We start from the raw sequence: 17,799 nt of genomic DNA on the forward strand, positions 1-17,799 counted from the left end.
GGTAAAGGACTCAGCAGTGTCACACCTGTGTTTTTAACTCCAAGGGCATTTCCACCCAGGCCAATGCTGAAAATACACAAGAGATGCACAGGTGCCACCGAGGAAAGGCTACCGACAAGACGAAAGGGGAAAGGCACACGTATAGCAGGTAAGTGATCTATCAGCAGGCACAATCCTGAAGAGCAAATCAAGAACCGTGCAGACGAGACAGGAACACTGGCCGGCATGGAAGGACACGCCCTACGAAAGCAGCCGGCCTTGGAACCCGAGGGCCTGAAGAGCTGTCCAATCCACACATGCGTCTGATTTTGTCCACAGCTTTGTAGGTTTTGGAAACCTGAATTAGCTGACAGTATTTCTTATCAACAGCCTGGCTCCTAGCCTGCTTGAAGCCCATGGGCCCGCCTAGCACCTGACACAGACAGAATCACCGGTTCCTCTGTAATGCTCCTCAAAAGTAACTCGGTGTGCGGAGCCACGAGCGACTGAGTCGTTCCCTGAACAAGGGCGTGCCTGTCACTGACCCGAGAGGGCATGGAAGCCAGAGACCTGCACACATCTCAGAACGGATGCCCCCCACTCCCCAAAGGGAACCTGACTCACCATGTAGCTCCCATTCCCTCCTTTTCTACGGCACTTGAAAAGTAATCCAGAGATGTCTCCTCATACTCAGTGAACAATTTTACCACTCCTGCCACGGCACAATAATGGGGAACCAACTGCCTTTTCTCATTTTTTCCCATGAGACAACGTAACTCCTCCCTGAGTCTACACAAAACATCCACTTCCGAGTCGCACGGAACTTACAACGGTTTCCACTGAGAAAGGAAAGCGGGTGTAACTGGGAACACAAAACCCCTCAACTACTGTGGAGGGAGTCCTGCCTCGGGACGGAAACATGCAGGGGGACAGGGCATGGGGCCGCACACGGACCTTCACCTCCCGCAGGGTGTCGAGGAACTTGTCGTGCCGGTTGGTCAGCATGTGCAGCTGATTGCCGATGTCCTTCTCGGAGAGCTCCTTGGTCTTGGGCGTGCTGGTCTGGTCGCCGGGGGCCAGCTCAATGTCAATCTCCACATCCTGACAAACAACACACACACAGATGAGCAGAACCCCGAGGTCAAATGCTTAAAACCCAACAAACGGAACTCTTACAAACTTCTTACTACACTTTCACCAAGTAAAATTTTAGTTGACTTTCAGAAGTTTATAAATGTTAAAATGTTTGTAAATCGTAAAACAAACAACAGAGTCATGTGACCAGACCTGTCTCCTCCTCCTCCTCTTTGTTCTGATGACCTTGTGTTGCTCTCACACCCGGGGTATAGAAAGCACAATGAAGTGCTAACAACGACAGTAACGAGGGTTGTCAGGGATCACACACAGCCCCTCTTCCCTCAGAACGAGTGGCGCCGCCTCACTGCCCGGTCCCCAAGGAGTGAGGGCAGTGTCGGGGCCGTCCTCCAAGAGCACAACGGTTCGCCCAGCCTGTCCCCAAACTGTCTGAGGCCTCTGGGAAGTCACAGTCAAAATTCAATCACCAAATGAGCCTCTAGAACCTGGAGGGGTGTCACACTCATTTTCACTGGGGCCACGTCAGCCTCGAAGTTGTTTTCAAAGGGCGGACTGTGTAATTTTAGGACTGTGTAAATGTAACTACTCCTTCACTAGGGGCAAGGAGCTTGGTGCTGCTGCTGGATAAGACCAGGTGGAGGGCGAGATTCGGCACGCGGGCCTTATGTTTGCCACCTGTGCTCTAGGTCCAGGTGCCAGATATCTGGCACGGGACCTGGACCACTCAGAGGAACCACTTCAAAGTTGGCGATTTACTTTGCAGACAAGGATACAGACAGAAAAGGAGGTCCTATCACCAGAATGCCCTAGCGTGTAGCAACATAGTAAAACAAAATTTTTAATTCTCATTTGTTAGTAAAATGAGTCCATATCTCACATACAGGAGACGGAATAAACGATCCTTTTTAGGATAGAAAAGGTGCCGCCTCCTTCAATACTGGGTGCCTGTCACCTAAAACCCACCACCCAGAGAGACAGGGCCCCAGAGGCAACCACCTCAGGGCAACACAGTTGAAAGGTCTGTGCTGTGAGTGGGGTCGGCTCCTCCATTGTGCAGCGCTGAGTGCCAGCGCGACCAAGGCGGCTGCCATGCTGGCCAGCCCTTGGCTCCCTGGCCGAGCCTGCCAGGACTAGGCAGAAGAGTGGGAGGTTCGCAGCGGAGGCTGCTGGCAGAACCAGCTCCTCGAGGGCGGGCGTCCCTCCCCGAAGCAGTGCCTTCTACTACAACAGGGGCTACTTTTCACTCAGAGAACAATCACCGAGCAGTGAAATACCCCGTTCTAAGCACCACTTGCTCACAGTATAGTGCTCTATGTCAAAATTAAACGGCAGGGCCCTGAGTAGTGTGGCTTGGTGGGTTGGGGGTCATCCCGCAAACTGAAAAGGTTGCTGGTTCAATTCCCCGTTCAGGTGCAGATGCCTGGGTTGCAGGCCAGGTGCCCAGTTGGGGCACGTGAGACACAACCACACACTGATGCTTCTCTCCCTCTCTCCCTCCCTCTTCTTCTCTCCAAAGATAAATAAGTAAAACGAGGGGAGAGAGGAGAGGAGAGAAGGAGAGAAGAATGGCCCTTGAGGGTGCAATGCTAAGTGGAACAGTCAGAGAGCAGACTGGTGGCTCCCGGGGGCGGGGTGGAGGGGAGGTGGCGTGGGGGTGAAAGGAGAGGGTGAAAGGTGCAGAAGCACAAACTTCCAGTGTGTCACAGGGATGTAATGAGCAGCACGGTGGCTACAGTTAGCAATGCCACACTGCACCTGTTGAGTATTCCACAGAGCAGTTCTTAAAAGTCCCCGACACAAGAAAAAGAATTCCGGCCACGCACAGAGCTGGCCCAGAGTGCCAGCGCCGGCTCACTGAGAACACCTGGCTGAGCACAGGCGCCTCACTCCGGGCTCTCAGGTGCACGCCAATGTCAATGCACTGCTCGTGCCCTGAGACAAAGGTCTGAGGCGGACGTGAGGTCAGAGAGAGGGGCGCCGAGCAGATGCTACCTCCTCTTTGGACTCGCTGTTCTCTCGCTCCCGAGGCTCTTGCTTCACGTGGGTGACCATGGCGAAGGCCGCACGGTCGTGGCTGTCCGCCAGATTGATGACATTGGTGATGGACGGGAGCATGGCTCCGTGGCAGCTGGTGCCAATGGGAGTGCTCTTCTCACACACGGCCAAGAGGAGCTGGAGGGTGGGGACATGAACACAAGCCTCGCACACATGCCTTGCACGTGGGCGTGTGGAGCCAGTCACCTGGTCACCTCCACAGGCGAGCCCATTCTGACGGCTCCTGAGCCCACGACTCTGCTCCTCACTTCACCTGGCCTGGACGGAGAGTCAGGACCTCTGCACACGCCCCTCACTCGGGGGCCTTACGGTCCCGGCTCAGCTCAGCGTCTCTCTACCAGCCGGGCTTACTCTCCTTGTCTCTCAGATAAGACAGCTTCCTCTGCTTCACCTGCCTGCCTCCTCCTCTCTCTTGTCACTCACACGCCCCCAAGTACATAGGCAGCCGCCCCTCCTGCCTGGACGCACAGCCTCAACTCCTCCCAACACACTCTCCCTCCACACCACTGACCCAGGCCCCCCTCCCTGCACCTCCAGTGGCTCCCACAGCCCTCAGGGGACAGTGCCAGCTCCTCCCAGCGTGGCTCTCGAGACCTCTGTAAAGCGACACCCTCGCCTGCCCATAACAGTTCTGAGACTGTTCCTTCCCGGCCCCCTGACCTGCTCCCCACCTGCCTTGGCTCACGCTGCCCCCAGTCGAGCCACCTGAGTGTTCTTAGCAAGCATTCACTGAGCACCCACTGGGTGTGAGGCCCTGGAGACTCATGTGTCCACTTCACTGAGATGGTGTCCCCACCCTCACGACACTGGAGTGTCGGAAGGACAAGAGCAACCTCAACACGTGAAGAGACACATACTCGTGACAGCAGCCAAGGAACAGTAGGTGGACAGAGAGAGAAGGGGGTGCCCACTTCAGCTTCAGTGTCCCCCGGCCAGAGAGGGAGAGCTGCGCGTGGCCTACCTCGATGCACTGCTTAATCCAGAAATGGCTGCCCATGGCCTCCCAGTTCTGGGAGCAGGTCACGTAGAGCAGGCGCTCGTAGACCCGGCGTTTCATGGAGTTGTCAAATACCTCGAAGAACTTTGCCCTGATGAGCGGCTGGGCACACCGCAGCCCAGAGAGAAAGGCGGGCTCGAGCTTTGCCGTCAGCTCACTGCCACACAGGGTCTCGTCCCTGCAACCGAAAGAGGCACACCGAGATGAAACAGCTGCACCCAGAGGCACCCGTCATCAAACAAGCACAGGACATGTGGGTGCCGCTCCTGAAACAGCCTGGGGAAACCGAGAGCGCATTACAGAGCATCACAGGCTGACGCAGCACGTGCACACAGCATCCAGCAACAACACCGAAACACGTCACATGACCCAGAATGTAAATGAATGTGTGAAACTCAGGTATAACCAAAAAATTCATGTCACGTAACATTGGTTAGTCAGAGAACACATTATGGACTGACGGTTGAACTACATGAAAATTGCTGTAATTACCTGTAGACGTAGTTAACGAGGTCTAAGAACTGTGCATTTAATTCAAGGTCATCTGGAAAACGCTTTTCTATGTAGGTCATCATTTTCACAAGCAAAATGGACTTCTCCCGGAGTGTAGGTGTCTGTATGAGTTTTTAAAACAAAAGGTCAATTCTGTCTGGGAGAAGATTATTTCCCAAAGTACTTCTATTCTGCTACTTTTTTTAAAACATATCTTCTTTCTTTTTTTAAAAAGATTTTATTTATTTATTTTTAGAGAGGGAAGGGGGGGAGAGAGAGAGAGAGGAAGGGAGAGAGAGAAACCAATGTGCGGTTGCTGGGGGCCATAGCCTGCAACCCAGGTATGTGCCCTGACTGGGAATCAAACCTGCGACACTTTGGTTCACAGCCCGCGCTCAATCCGCTGAGCTATGCCAGCCAGGGCTTATTCTGCTACTTTTTAAACTCCTACAATTCAGTCAAGAAAAATTAAATGGTTGTTTATGAATGAAAGAAAAAGGAAAAGAAAATCAAAAACGGCCCTGGTTATCTCTGGACATTTAAAATCAAGACAGACCCCAGCATAACTGTCCTGGGAGCTACAACTCATTTCGGAGAGAAAGTAACTAAATTATAAAACAAATTAGGAGCTTGTAAGCATCTTATTATATTGAATCATAGTCCCGCCTGTTTTCCTTGCCTTATCTTCACCACCATAAAAGACTAAAAAAGGTTTAACATTTTAACAAGTAAAACCACATTAAGGTGAGTGGCCAATTTTCTCAACTTCCTATTTCAAATCCGTTAAGTGAAAAAAATCTACCTGAACAAAAGATACTGTGTATGCAAATACAGGAGGAAAAAAGTGTTTTTGCTGGACTGGAAACTTCCAGGAGAAAAGCTGAGAAAGCGAATTTTCTTCTACCCGCAAAAGGAAGGCTGCCTGGCCAACATGCAGCCCCTCTTCCCTGCTCACCTGATTGGCTGCCATTGGGGAGTTATTTTTGACCCATTCTTCCACAATCTTAACCACGGCCCGGAGGATCTTGGCATCGGGTGACTTTTCAATGAGGGAGGTCAGGATGGCCTGGATGAAGTTCTTCCTCATCTCCATGCTCATCACCGCCAGGCGTGTTTTCACCAGCTCCAGACTCAGCATCACCAGCTCACTAGTTCCTGCTCAGGCCAAGAGAGAACACAGCTCAACAATTTCTACAAACATACATCAACAGACAACCACTTTGTACTATGTGGCATGTTGACTCTTCCCATTTTCCCTAAAACGTTTTCTCCAGCCACATCACTTCTTGCTATTCCATGACCTTGCAAGGGTGGCCCTGGAAGAGGCTCCCCAGGGGAGGAGACGATGGGTCTGCAGGCACTGGTGCGGGACTCTGGGGGACAGCCATGTCCTGAAGTCACATCCGCGGCATTCTGTTCCAGGGTGCACTGAGCGGTGGACCGCCCACAACCTGCTCCGCCCCCCACACGATGCATCTCCCAGGCTCCTGGAGCCCACTCCTCAGGTCTGCGACTTGCGACCTGGATCTCTGTCAGACGTGACCAGTGACTGGGCAACCTCCATGTTACAGCGAAATTGTTAGTTAGCTCTCATCAAGGGGTGTGTGCTCCACATAAATGTCCAATTGTTCTTAACTATCTTCATTCTCCCAGCCACAAATGTTAAAAGCAATTCTTTCTAAAAAGGAGTCTCATTCTGGTTTGAAACGGGCCACGTAGACCCTTTGTTACAGCAGCTGACAGTGAACTGCACATGAACAACAGACATTAGTGTTCCCGCCAGAGTCCAGCCACAAGCGCACGCTGTCCAGGTGTCACACAAAGTCTGGGGGGAAACTTGGGGACCAGGGCAAGTCTGTCACCTGAGGTTGCCTCTGTGCTGCCCGAGGCTGCCTGGGGGTTGAGGTGCTCCCGCACCATCTTCTGCAGGGAGCGCATGAAGACCGAGATCAGCCTGTCGATGTAGCTCGGGTTGTTGCTGCAGGCCGACTTCAGGATCATAAGGGTCCCTAAGGGGTAGGAGGTGCCAGCTATCTTTTAGAAAGGTCTCGAAAATGGAGTAACTGACAAAAAATGGGCTAATTAAAACATTTCATAGTGTGCTAAATACAAATATGCTCTTTCCAACAAACGTATGCACTAATCCCAAGTGTCAACAGTTTAAGCTTCTGTGCGGCAGAGACCACATTCCGAAGCACTGCATGTGAGCATGAGCGACACATTCAGGAATCAAAACTGACTCCTGCATTTCAGGAGACACACTGCTGCCTTCAGTTCTGCATTTCATCTCTGTGTTACGTATGGCAAACCACCCAAAGTAAAACTTTTGTTCCAGGCCATGTTTGAGGTGGAGGAAGGATATTTTTTATCTAGACTGTCTGGGCATGACAAATGTTTTAAAACTAAGTTTGTGCCCTGGCTGGTGTGGCTCAGTGGACTGAGCACTGGCTGTGAACCCAAGGGCTGCCAGTTTGACTCCCAGTCAGGGCACATGCCTGGGTTGCAGGCCAGGTCCCCAGTAGAGGGTCTGGGGAAGGCAACCACACACTGATGTTTCTCTTCCTCTCTTTCACCCTTTCTTCCCCTCTCTCTAAAAATAAATAAGCACAGGGAGTAAAAGGGAGAAAACTGTACTTGAACAATGATTCAAATTTAAAAATAAATAAGCACAATCTTTAAAAAAAAAAAAAAAAGCCCTGGCTGGCATAGCTCAGTGGATTGAGCGCGGGCTGGGAACCAAAATATCCCAGGTTCGATTCCCAGCCAGGGTACATGCCTGGGTTGCAGGCCATGGCCCCCAGCAACCGCACATTGATGTTTCTCTCTCTCTCTCTCTCCCTCTCCCTCCCTCCCTCCCTTCCCTCTCTAAAAATAAATAAATAAAATCTTAAAAAAAAAAACTAAATTTCCACCAAACTGAAAAACTACACAACGAACATCAGAACATGAACCCTGACTATATGAAAACAATTGCATTTTTCATAACTGGCATTTTTATAAACATCTTGACCTTGACCTACAGATTAAATTTTAATTTTGTATTCACAGCTCACATCATAGAAAAATAAAGGGCTATTTATTGATTTGCCACTTATAGGTACAATCACTGCAGAGTTGGACAATTTCAAGCTTGCTGTGTTGAAAGGCTGGCTCTCAGTCTGGCGGTAAACACATGACCAATCTGAGCCTGCAACAGGGAACCCACGACACTGCAGAGCAACGACAACAAATACAGGGAGCGTGTTCTGGCCATTCCTGGCTGCCATGCTCGCCTCTACTGAGCAGCCATCAGTAATGGTGCCCTGGGTCTAGCAGAGTAGCCAACTTGACCGACCCGCTTGCCCTGGCCCACTGCCTCCCCAACAAGGGAGGGGGCAGGGCCAAGGGTGGTAGGCTCTTCCCACAGAGAGTCCTCTGCAGATATATTTAACAAGATGCTCATGCTACACTGCAGTGGAAGCCAGGATGCATGGCTGGACCTGCCGTGTGAACTCACTTTATAAAAAGGAGAAAGTGACACACTCACCAAAGAGCTGGGAGGGATTCGCGCTGGTGGCCTTCTCGTAGTTGGTAAGCCCTTCGTAGATGACCTTCCCAACGGCTGCATAGAGGCACTCCAGCTCCTCGTACTTGGAGGCCACGCTGGAGGTGCCTGAAAAAGAAGCAAGAGCTGGGCTCTGCGGTCCGCACTCTCGAGGCTGCTCAGGCCCCGGGACGGTGCCTCCGCTATACTACAGAGCTGAGCTTCAGTTGCTCCAGGGCCTGTGCCAGCTGGGCTGAGCGCTCCTCCCCCACTGGTGACTTCACTGAGGTACATGGCGAACTTTTGTCACACCTGAACTCACCCTAAATACACTCACAGCGTTTATCCTATCAACTGTTCGACACATGACAAATATTTTCACCTGATGCCCTGATGCCTGAAGGAAACAGCAACGCTCAGCAGGGAGCAACTGCATTTCCAAAGCAGAAGACAGACAGACAGACTGCCGTGACTAATGCCGTTAGGTCTTACGCCAGCATTTTCAAAGGCTGCCAGTAAGAAGACAAGCGAGGGAACAGAACGCTCCACATGGTCCCTAGAGGAGGAGCACTCTCCAGTCACAGCTCTGTGCCCGCCCACCTACGCGGAAGGAAAGGCACCAACGGCAAAGGCCCCGTACTTGGCTCTGTCGGGAAAATGCTCATCAGGCGTGAGAGGAGGCTGTGCACCGCTCGTAGGACTTTGGTGTTCCCACACGTCATGCAGGCAGCAATCCCACGCTGCAGCGGCTTAAAGCTGCTGAGGATGGCCGGAGACTGGAGCACGGTGAGCAGGAAACTCAGCACCTCCAACCCTGTGCAGATGTTCCCGTAGTTCACCTGGTTGGGCTGTTCCTGGAACACAGAACACGGGCCGCACAGGGATGAGACAGATGCTCCAGTGCAGGGACAGTGCAGGCCAAAAGGGAGAACGACGTGCTCCTCAGGAGTTAGAAATGGAGGGAAAAATCACTGAAGATAAACACAATACACATTAAAAACATGTGGCCACCACATCTTATTAATACAGTGTGATTTCATGTCTCTTTTAATAAAAATCTGCTTTAAATACGTAGTCAAACCTTTCTAAAAAGCCCATGAAAAATATTTAACACTTAATGTTAAAATTCTGAAAATCACTAAACTCTGGTCTAAAAAGGCAATTACTGCAATCCTGTTTGCTTGTCTCCTTCCACCTTTTTATTTTCTATTTTTAGAGAGAGGGGAAGGGAAGGAGAAAGAGGAGGAGAAACATCAATGTGTGGTTGCACCCCCATGTACTCCCCCACTTGGGGACCTGGCCCGCAACCCAGGCATGTGCGCTGAGAATCGAACCAGCAAGGTTGATTCACAGCTCACACTCAAATCCACTGTGCTACCAGCCAGGCTCCTTCCACATTTTTAGTTGAAATACAAATATTCTTCCAAAAGGAAGTATCTATGAAACTCTGTATCATGAAGTCAACATAACAGATAATGTCAGAATTTTAAAAAAATGAAACAGTGACACAAAACAGAGCCCATGGTTCGCAGTGAAGTGACCCTGCGTGAAGCCGTCCCTGTGGCTCGCACGTGCGTGGTGTGCACTGGGTGTGGGCCAGGCGCTCGCTGCCTGCGGGAAAGGCGGCACGGCGCTGTGGGAATGGCGTGTGATGTCAGGAGAGCGTCGGCCTCCTCACAGCCAGAGGCTGCCACTCACAGCTAAGCCCAACTGAACTGTGACCGCACGCACCTGATGGGAAAGAAACCTGACCTTCCGAAGGGAGAAGAAAGGACACTGCAGACAGCCTACAAGCTGCTTCTCGAGCTGCAGCCAAAGCACGAGCTAAGGCCTGTGGTCCCACCGTGCTCGCAGGCCAGGCGCCGCTGCCACCCGCCAGAACGCCTGCGCAGGAGGGGAGCCTCTGCACGCACAGCGACAGGCGCTTGCAGCAGGCCTGCAACCCCAGACAGTCACAGAACCCAGGTTTTTACAAACACGACACAAGTAATCAGCATTAGGCGGTTATTTCTCTGTCACCTGACCATGCAGTGTTCCATAACAAATTCTACATCCACCAACTCTAAAAATTTGAGTTTATTTTAAAGGCTGTTGCATAAGTCAACTAAAAATGTTTATTTCATGCCAGTCAATATGTCAACTTAAGAAATGAGACCACGTCTTCAAAACTAACCACACCTGGTGCTGTGAGAGCTGAAATTTCACCACCGCTCACAGGAAGTGAAGTTTCCTCCAACCCATTAGCAGTATGAAAATTAAATAAATGAAGCTTCGTTTGAAGAGGCAAGAAGGGGGAGCCTTTGGGCACCGCCACTCGGTTGATTACAGACCCCACTGGGAAGAACCGTCAATCACAGACCTCAACAGGGGAAAAACTGCACAAACCTTGTTACCCCAGCACAGCAGCCAACACGAAACCGTCACCGCTCTGAACTCCCCATTTCCTCCATCCCTCCAAAGCCCTTCGGTTTGAAACAACCCCGCCCACCTTCCTGCTTTTCCTCTAGGAAGCAACGTTCCCCTCCTTTGCTTGCTGACTGGCTCTGTGGTTTTCTGCTGTAGCTTAGAATTCCTCTGCTAGTCCCATTTTGCTGGTAAACTGTCTGGCTTTGGGTTTTAAGGTCAGCAGTGGCCAGAAGAGAGAGTGGAAGAGACCACAACCGGCCACAGAGGCGGAACACCCGAACTCAGGCAGCTCAGCCACGGGCCGGGCCACAGCAGCAACCCGCACACCTACCACACTCATCAGCAGCTTGTCGAACCACTGCAGCTTGAGCTCAGACTTGGACCACATGTCCGGGCGCAGGGCCGTCTTCAGGAGGGCCACACACCGGCGGGACAGCACCTCTCCAGGAGACCCGGCCGTGCTGGTGTTGTCGTTGACCTGGAAGTCCAGTCACTCAGTGTCACCGCATGTTCACAGTCCTGCCGGGACACCGCTCCCTGCCCACACCCCACACCCCACACCCCAGCTCCCTCACAGCCACTCTCTCTCCTGGCTGCCTCAACTCAGTCCTTGGGGCTCCAGTAGCCTCCCTCACAGGGCCCTCCCTCTCCCTTGCAGCGGGTGGGTGGTGATTCGCAATCACGTGTGTGACTGACAGATTAACACCAAGAGGCTCCCCAAGGGCAGGACCTGGGCTCCTTCCCTCTGGACCTTGACTACCCACAGCAGCAGGCAGCCAGGTCCTGGCTGGGTAGATGTTTCAGCCCTCGAGCTGCAAGGGATTGTAACACATGCAGTCCCTGACTATGGAGGCAGGGTACTGACCTCCTTTCCCTTAGGTTGTCAAATAAAATAATGACAACAGCCAGCACAACAGTAGCCATCCAGCATGAATGGATCAAAATTATAATTACTTGCTTTGTCAGATCAGCAAAAAATACATTTTTGGTGTGCCGAAGAATTTGAGTCATTAGTTTATGTGTGCCATAAGAGGAGAAAGATGGAAAATCGCTGGTTTAGTAGGTTATTTTCAGTACTTGGAAGCCTCGACAGTATCACATGACACACTATTTTTTTTTAGTAATTATAAAAACTTAAGATTCCCAAGTCAAAAAAAAAAACTACTTAGAGAAATTCCATTTACAATGTTTTTATGAAATATAAAACTGAAGTTTTAGAGGCAGGTCCCCAGTAACTCCGTGAAAATGTACATTGACGAGAAGGGTCACGCAAACTCAAGCTGTGAAAGCGCACGAGCTGCTCGGTGCCGTGGAGGCCGTCCCACCCCCTTTGTGAACCACGTCCCTCGGCAGTTCAGTCATCTGCCCAGGACCGCTGAATGGCCGGGCCGAGTTTCACCAGCACCATGATTTCGTCAATTACAAGACACTCATCACCACTAAAAGAAAACCTATTTCTTAGAAATCATACAAAATGTAAGGCAAGGCCTGATTTCAGAATTATCAGCCTGTCATGCGAGCAAACACACTCAGGATGAAGTCACAGGACTAGCTGTCAGGCCTCGGTTTGTCTACTGTCTATCCCTTTCTGGCTAAACTGTTGCGGATGACATTCGAGAGGTGACCAAGCAGTCCTCGTCTTGAAGAGCCTGGGACACAGGACACTCAGAACGCTCACCTGGCAAGCCACGCGGATGAGGAAGTTCACCACGGTGTCGGTGTGCTGCTTGTCGATGGGCTTGGCCAGCAGGGAGTCTGCCCCGGGCAGAGACTGGCTCCTCCCGAACACCTGCAACAGCAGGACAGCCCCTCAGTGACGAGCTGACCCGAGCAGCCCTCGACAGGGCACAGACGCTGTTCTAGGCACAGGGGACACCTGGGGCAGCCGGCCACAAGACAACTAATGAACAAAGCAGCCACAGAGAAGGTGATGGGTCACGTGCTTGGGACAGGCAGGGGGCGTGGTCCAGAGTGAAAGGCTGCCATCGAGGTGGCGCTCGGACTTTGAAGACCCAGCTGTGGGGGAGACCCAAGCCAGTAAGGGGCTGGCCCAGCACACAAGCCCTAAAACAGCACCAAACCAGTGTGCTTCCAGAGTGGGGCGAAGGATGGGTAGCTGGGGCGGCGTGAGCAGGCACAGGGCAGGGACTCCATCAGAGGGCTGGGCAACGCAGGCTCTGGAGGCCAGAGTCAAGAGGAAGGCTGGCTGAGGGAAAAGACAGCCTGTCTTCATTTTTTAAGATTTTTATTTGAAATGACTAGAATATTCACAAGAAGGTGCAAAGACAGCACAGAGGCCCCATGTACGCTTCACCCAGCTTGCCCAGGCTGAAGCTGGGGAGAGAGAGTGTTTTGGTCCTCGGGCTTGTGACAATGTGACGCAGAGGGAGGAGGAGCGAGGGAACTGGCAGGCAGCATCAGGGACCCCAGGGAGAGGCAATGGGGCGCCGGCCTGCACCACAATGGTGGTGGCAGAACCAACAGAAGAGGGTGGGGATTTGTGGCCGGGCTGCCAGCACTTGCTCTTGACGTGTGCAAAGAAGGAAACGGACAGAGTGCAGATGATTCCAGGTCTCTAACTTGAGCGAGGGTGAACGCAGGAGGAACAGAGGGGTGGGAGGGACAGTGAGCACCCCAGGGCTCTTGTGGCACCATGCCCCCCAAATGAAGTGGAACACACTATCTTTTATAAAACTGAGCACACTCTGGGCGCACATGGTCTCAATCAATTTTCCTGCCCCGAAGCGTTTCTCCTGGTGCCTTTCTGTAAGTAATCAATCACGTCACCACGCTACAACGGCAGTAAGGGGCACGAAGGAAAACGTGTCTGGTAGGGCAGGGACACCTCGGGAGAGCGTGGGCCACCAGGTGTCTCTGCTAAGCGCAGCCTTTCCTGGCTGCACCTCCGGCACTGGCCTGGGCCCACGGCCGCGTTCCAAGTTTGCGGAGGAAGGGCACACACCCCACAGGAGGTGCAGAGCCCTTGGGAGGGCGCACACGCAGGCTTACCGCACTGATTGCTCCCGCGGCCGTCCTGAAGCGTTTCACTTCCTGTGCGGAGTCCACCGACAGGCCTCTTTTAATGGAGGACGAGACGGAATTGACTCCTTCCCCACTGGAGTTCGGGTCCATGTCGGAATCCGGCTTAAAAAGAACACATGTCTGACTCTGCGGGTTCCCCCGGCGCAGTGAACACAGGCAGGGCCGACGGGAGAGGGCTGCCGCCCCTACCTGTTGGTCCTTGATCCTCTGCAGCTCCCACTTAATGACGACTTCGGACAGGTCCACGGCCAGCCTTCTCTGCTCGATGGTGACGCTGGGGGTGAAGCCCAACCTCTGCATGGCACTGACCATGTGCTGTACCAGGTGGTGCCGCACCGGGTAGTACACCTGTGGGCACGAGGCTTCGGTCACACCGGGGACGCTGTGACCCCAGCACACAGGTACACGGGCACACGTACAACCTGCCTTGCACCCAAAACACTTCCCCTGTCCCTGGCAGAGTTCCAATACACCAGTGTGTGTCTCCATGTTTTAGCGCCATCTCTTAAAAATGCTGATCACTCAGTTCTCTCTAGATAGACGGTCTGGTCACGTCTATCCACCTTCAGACTCGCTGTCACCGCGATTCAGCCATGCCAAGAAGCACATTCCCAATGCTAACAGAGTTGGCTGTAACAGCTTTCAACTCAATACCACGAATTCCTTTCTCCTCGACCCAAAATCCACACGAAATACTTACATATTTACAATATTTACACTTGTTGAATTTACATAAATGCAACGAGGCAGGCAATGGCTAGAGAGAGGAGATGCCAGCAACAAGAATAACTTTTTGAGCCAAGTCACCAGAACCTACAGTTAATGATGACCCCACCCAAAGCAACACTCCATCTGTGTCCACTGCTCACTGAGCATTTACAAGAAACACACAGTCCAAATGGAAAGAAGACACGGCCACGTTCTCTGCACTACAGTGACTTCCATGTTGATGGAGCTACTCAAACACACACACACACACACACACAACCAGTGGACCTGAAACCCCTCTACTGAAAGATGAATAACCCTTATTACTGTAGAAACTGAAAGCCTGAAAATGCCTCACACGCCAATCTATAGCACTTCCTTACGAACCTTAAAATGCTGCACTATCAAGTGCAGAATGTGCACCAGCTGAGGGACCGTGTGCCCCTCCTCCACGATGATCTTGCGTGTCCAGTGGGTCAGCATCTGGTGCCCATCCTCCATCCGGGCCGGCACGGCTGGAGTCAGAATGGCCATTGCCTGTCTGACAATGGCTCGGGCCTCCATCGCGTGAGCCTTGAGAAGACTGTGGAAAACCTGAGGCAGGAGAGAAAGGCTTCCCTAAGGTGAGAGTGAAGGCTTTAAAACAAGACAGTCTCTTAGAACCCAGGCAGACTGACACAAAACAGTTTTCACAAAACCCCTCCAGGCTCACTTACTGGGAAACGACACAGCTGCTCCCACCGTCGTCAATCCCAACCAATGAACACACGCACTCCAGCGCTCCCCTCGCGCTCCCCTCTCGCCCAGGCCTGGCTGGGGGGGCGCAGCAAGAGGAACGAGACTAGCTCCTTGCTGAGGCCAATGTCTGGCTTTACTTGTGAGAAGTCAGCCAAGGTGTACAAACCCTTCCACTCTGGCCACAGTAGGAAAAACGGAGTGGAAGGGGCCATAATCAGAAGTGATCTCACAACAGTTCACATGAGTGGTGAGGTGCTCAGGTACCTAAGTTCAGGGGACACCACAACTGCCCAGTGGTACTGAGGGTGGAGGGACAGGAGGGGCTGGACATCAACAGGGCTGCCCAGGCCCTGACTCGGCGGGGACGCAAGGGCCTTGCAGACGGCCCTCAGGGCTGTGGCCGGGGCAACTGGGGCGAGCAGGGCCAATGACAGAGACTGTGTTTACAAGAGCTCAAGTGTCCGTGGCAGGTGACCTCTGAGAGGCCACTGGCTTTTCAGGGCCCGGGCTTTACCACCACAGACAGTCACAAGGGGGCGGTGAGGGGGAAACAAAGTGACCTCACAGACAGGACGAGAGCAGCTACTTCCCAAATGCTTAATGGGAAAGACAGGCTGAGCACTCAAGTCTGCCCCTACACTGAATTCTCACACAGAGACAGTAACCAGCCCACTCGCGGCCATGGAACTCCCGAGTGGAAGAAATGACTCACACCCCTGGGCTGCCTGACATCAAAACTAAGCCACAGAGGACTCGGGGAAGATGTGCTCAGAACCGTCAGCATGGCAGGGGCTGCCAAGGTGAAGGCTCACAAGTACCCACTGTCCACAGCAAAGGGGTGGCCAGGGCCCTTGACCAAAACATTTGCAATGGAAACAAGAACTGGGAGCCAGAATGCAATGGGTAGAGGAGAGTGAGGTGGACAATAGAGACATTATGTTGTTTCAAAGGCAAGGCTGCAGGGCGATGTGACAAAGCGGTGGCTGGGAGAAAGCGGGAATGAGTGCTCATGAAGTGGCAGAGACCGGCACTACTGACTGGCATCGGGTAGGACAGAAGAGGAGGGGTGCGATGGTGCAGGAGCAACACGCACACGTGTGGAAATGCCCGTGACTGTCAGGCAGACAGGAGGGAGCCTTGCAAAGCACCTGAAGGACAATCTTCTTATGTATCGCAAACTTGGCGATGATGTGCGCCAGAAGCAAGTGTCCGCTGTATTTGCAGGCTGGGTCGACGCAGGCCTTGGAGAGCAGGCAGGGCCAGGCGAAGGTCATCAGGCGGCGCAGCTTGCTGTTGCGGTTCTTGTTGTTGTCATGGATGTGGTGGGGGGCGTGCTCCACCAGCAGCGTGGCGTACTGCAGGAGATAGATCCTCAGGGAGTCCAGCATGTCCGCCTGCTTCTCTGGGTCCAGGGCCTGCGGGAAAGGCCAGCGGAAAGGAACTCACTTCTGGTTTTGAAATGTGCGACCTACCAAGAGTCATACAAGTGTAAACCTTAAAAACACACACACACACACACACACACACACACCCCATCTATAGAATTATGTAAGTTTTACAACGAGAGTCCCAGTAATGTCTTATCAATTTTCCTTTAATATCTGTAGTAGCAATTCACTGATTTGCTCCAACACTGTGGAGAAAAAGAGCAGGCTCATAGTCAGAATGCAGGGGGTCAAAGGGGCTTGATGTGGAAAAGGAGGACTTCCTCTTTGCTACAATGCTACAAGGTAAGTTAGAAATGAGTTTCTTAATCTCCAAGTAGTTGAGACTTTCTTCCCTGTTCAACTATTAATTATCCAGTCCTTATTTTTCAGTGTTAGGATCAGAAAATGTTACCTGAAAAAATATTATCTCAGTTGTTAAGAAAACTGCTCTGGTTTTCCATGTAGTCAAGTATCTGAGAGATTTTTATATGTGTTTCATGGATATAAGGAAAGAAAATGTACACTCTTTGATCGCCATTCTGTACATCTCTATTGAATCAAGTATTAAACTGCACCATCCAATTCAGCTACTTCGTACACTAACTACTTTCCGCCTGCCAGAGCACCTGAAAGGCTGACACCTTCCATCACAACGGTGTCTCCGTCAGGGTCCCTATAGCCCTGAGGTCTGTCTTCCCCGGGACTGGCTGCGGCTCCGCCCAGGGCTCCAGCTGGCCTAGAGCCTTTTATCCTCACCTGACACTCAAAACCCCAGCTCCTCACTCAGGCTGAGTCAGTAATGGGGACCAAACAGGCTTCCTTGGGCTCAGCTCTCACTCCCTTGGGGGGTGGGAGTGGGGTCAGAACTGCAGAAGGCACGACTACGTGAGGACCAGCAACCTGCCAGTGGGAACGACAGCCCACTCTGCGTGGGCCCCCGAATGAAAAGGCAACGGACAGGCGAGAAGATGGCGGCGTCCAGCAAGCGGCACCACGCACGTGGTGTGCTGCAGGCCTGGGCCACCCGCCGCTCACAACACCCCAACGAGCCACCCGTGTGCAGAGCACTCCATCTGACAGCACCTGCCGGGACCTCCAGCGGTCGGACCTGCATGGGACAGCCAGCCAGGCTTTGGGGAAAACACAAAGCAGGCATTTCCCAAGGAAACACTGAATGGAAAAAACCCTTTAGTGCAAACTGGAAACACTATTGTGAAAATTCAAAGACCTTAAAGCCTAAGCCAAGTTCAGACACTGTCCTGCCACAAAGCCATTTCATTACAAAGGGTCACAGCAACCCCTGGATCCAGCCCAGTGCTCTCACTGGCTGGTAGTCG

The 17,799-nt window shown here is 52.3% G+C and overlaps 1 protein-coding gene across 9 annotated transcripts in view; it reads right to left on the bottom strand.

Annotated features, from left to right (window-relative positions):
- Positions 1–17,799, bottom strand: part of LOC114510032 (transformation/transcription domain associated protein) — a 114,794-nt gene that overhangs the window by 33,766 nt on the left and 63,229 nt on the right. For all 9 annotated transcript variants that reach the window (XM_036013997.1, XM_036013993.1, XM_036013994.1 and 6 more), the window contains 14 exons: positions 16,184–16,450; positions 14,685–14,891; positions 13,779–13,937; positions 13,557–13,691; positions 12,226–12,336; positions 10,879–11,025; positions 8,782–8,995; positions 8,145–8,270; positions 6,481–6,627; positions 5,574–5,773; positions 4,619–4,740; positions 4,091–4,304; positions 3,067–3,246; positions 934–1,080 (listed from right to left, as the gene is read on the bottom strand). In XM_036013997.1, coding sequence (XP_035869890.1) covers positions 934–1,080; positions 3,067–3,246; positions 4,091–4,304; positions 4,619–4,740; positions 5,574–5,773; positions 6,481–6,627; positions 8,145–8,270; positions 8,782–8,995; positions 10,879–11,025; positions 12,226–12,336; positions 13,557–13,691; positions 13,779–13,937; positions 14,685–14,891; positions 16,184–16,450 — 2,376 coding nt within the window. The remainder of the gene's footprint in view (positions 1–933; positions 1,081–3,066; positions 3,247–4,090; positions 4,305–4,618; positions 4,741–5,573; positions 5,774–6,480; positions 6,628–8,144; positions 8,271–8,781; positions 8,996–10,878; positions 11,026–12,225; positions 12,337–13,556; positions 13,692–13,778; positions 13,938–14,684; positions 14,892–16,183; positions 16,451–17,799) is intronic.

Source organism: Phyllostomus discolor, chromosome 13 (genome assembly GCF_004126475.2).
Source record: "Phyllostomus discolor isolate MPI-MPIP mPhyDis1 chromosome 13, mPhyDis1.pri.v3, whole genome shotgun sequence".
NCBI classification, from domain to species: Eukaryota; Metazoa; Chordata; class Mammalia; order Chiroptera; family Phyllostomidae; genus Phyllostomus; species Phyllostomus discolor.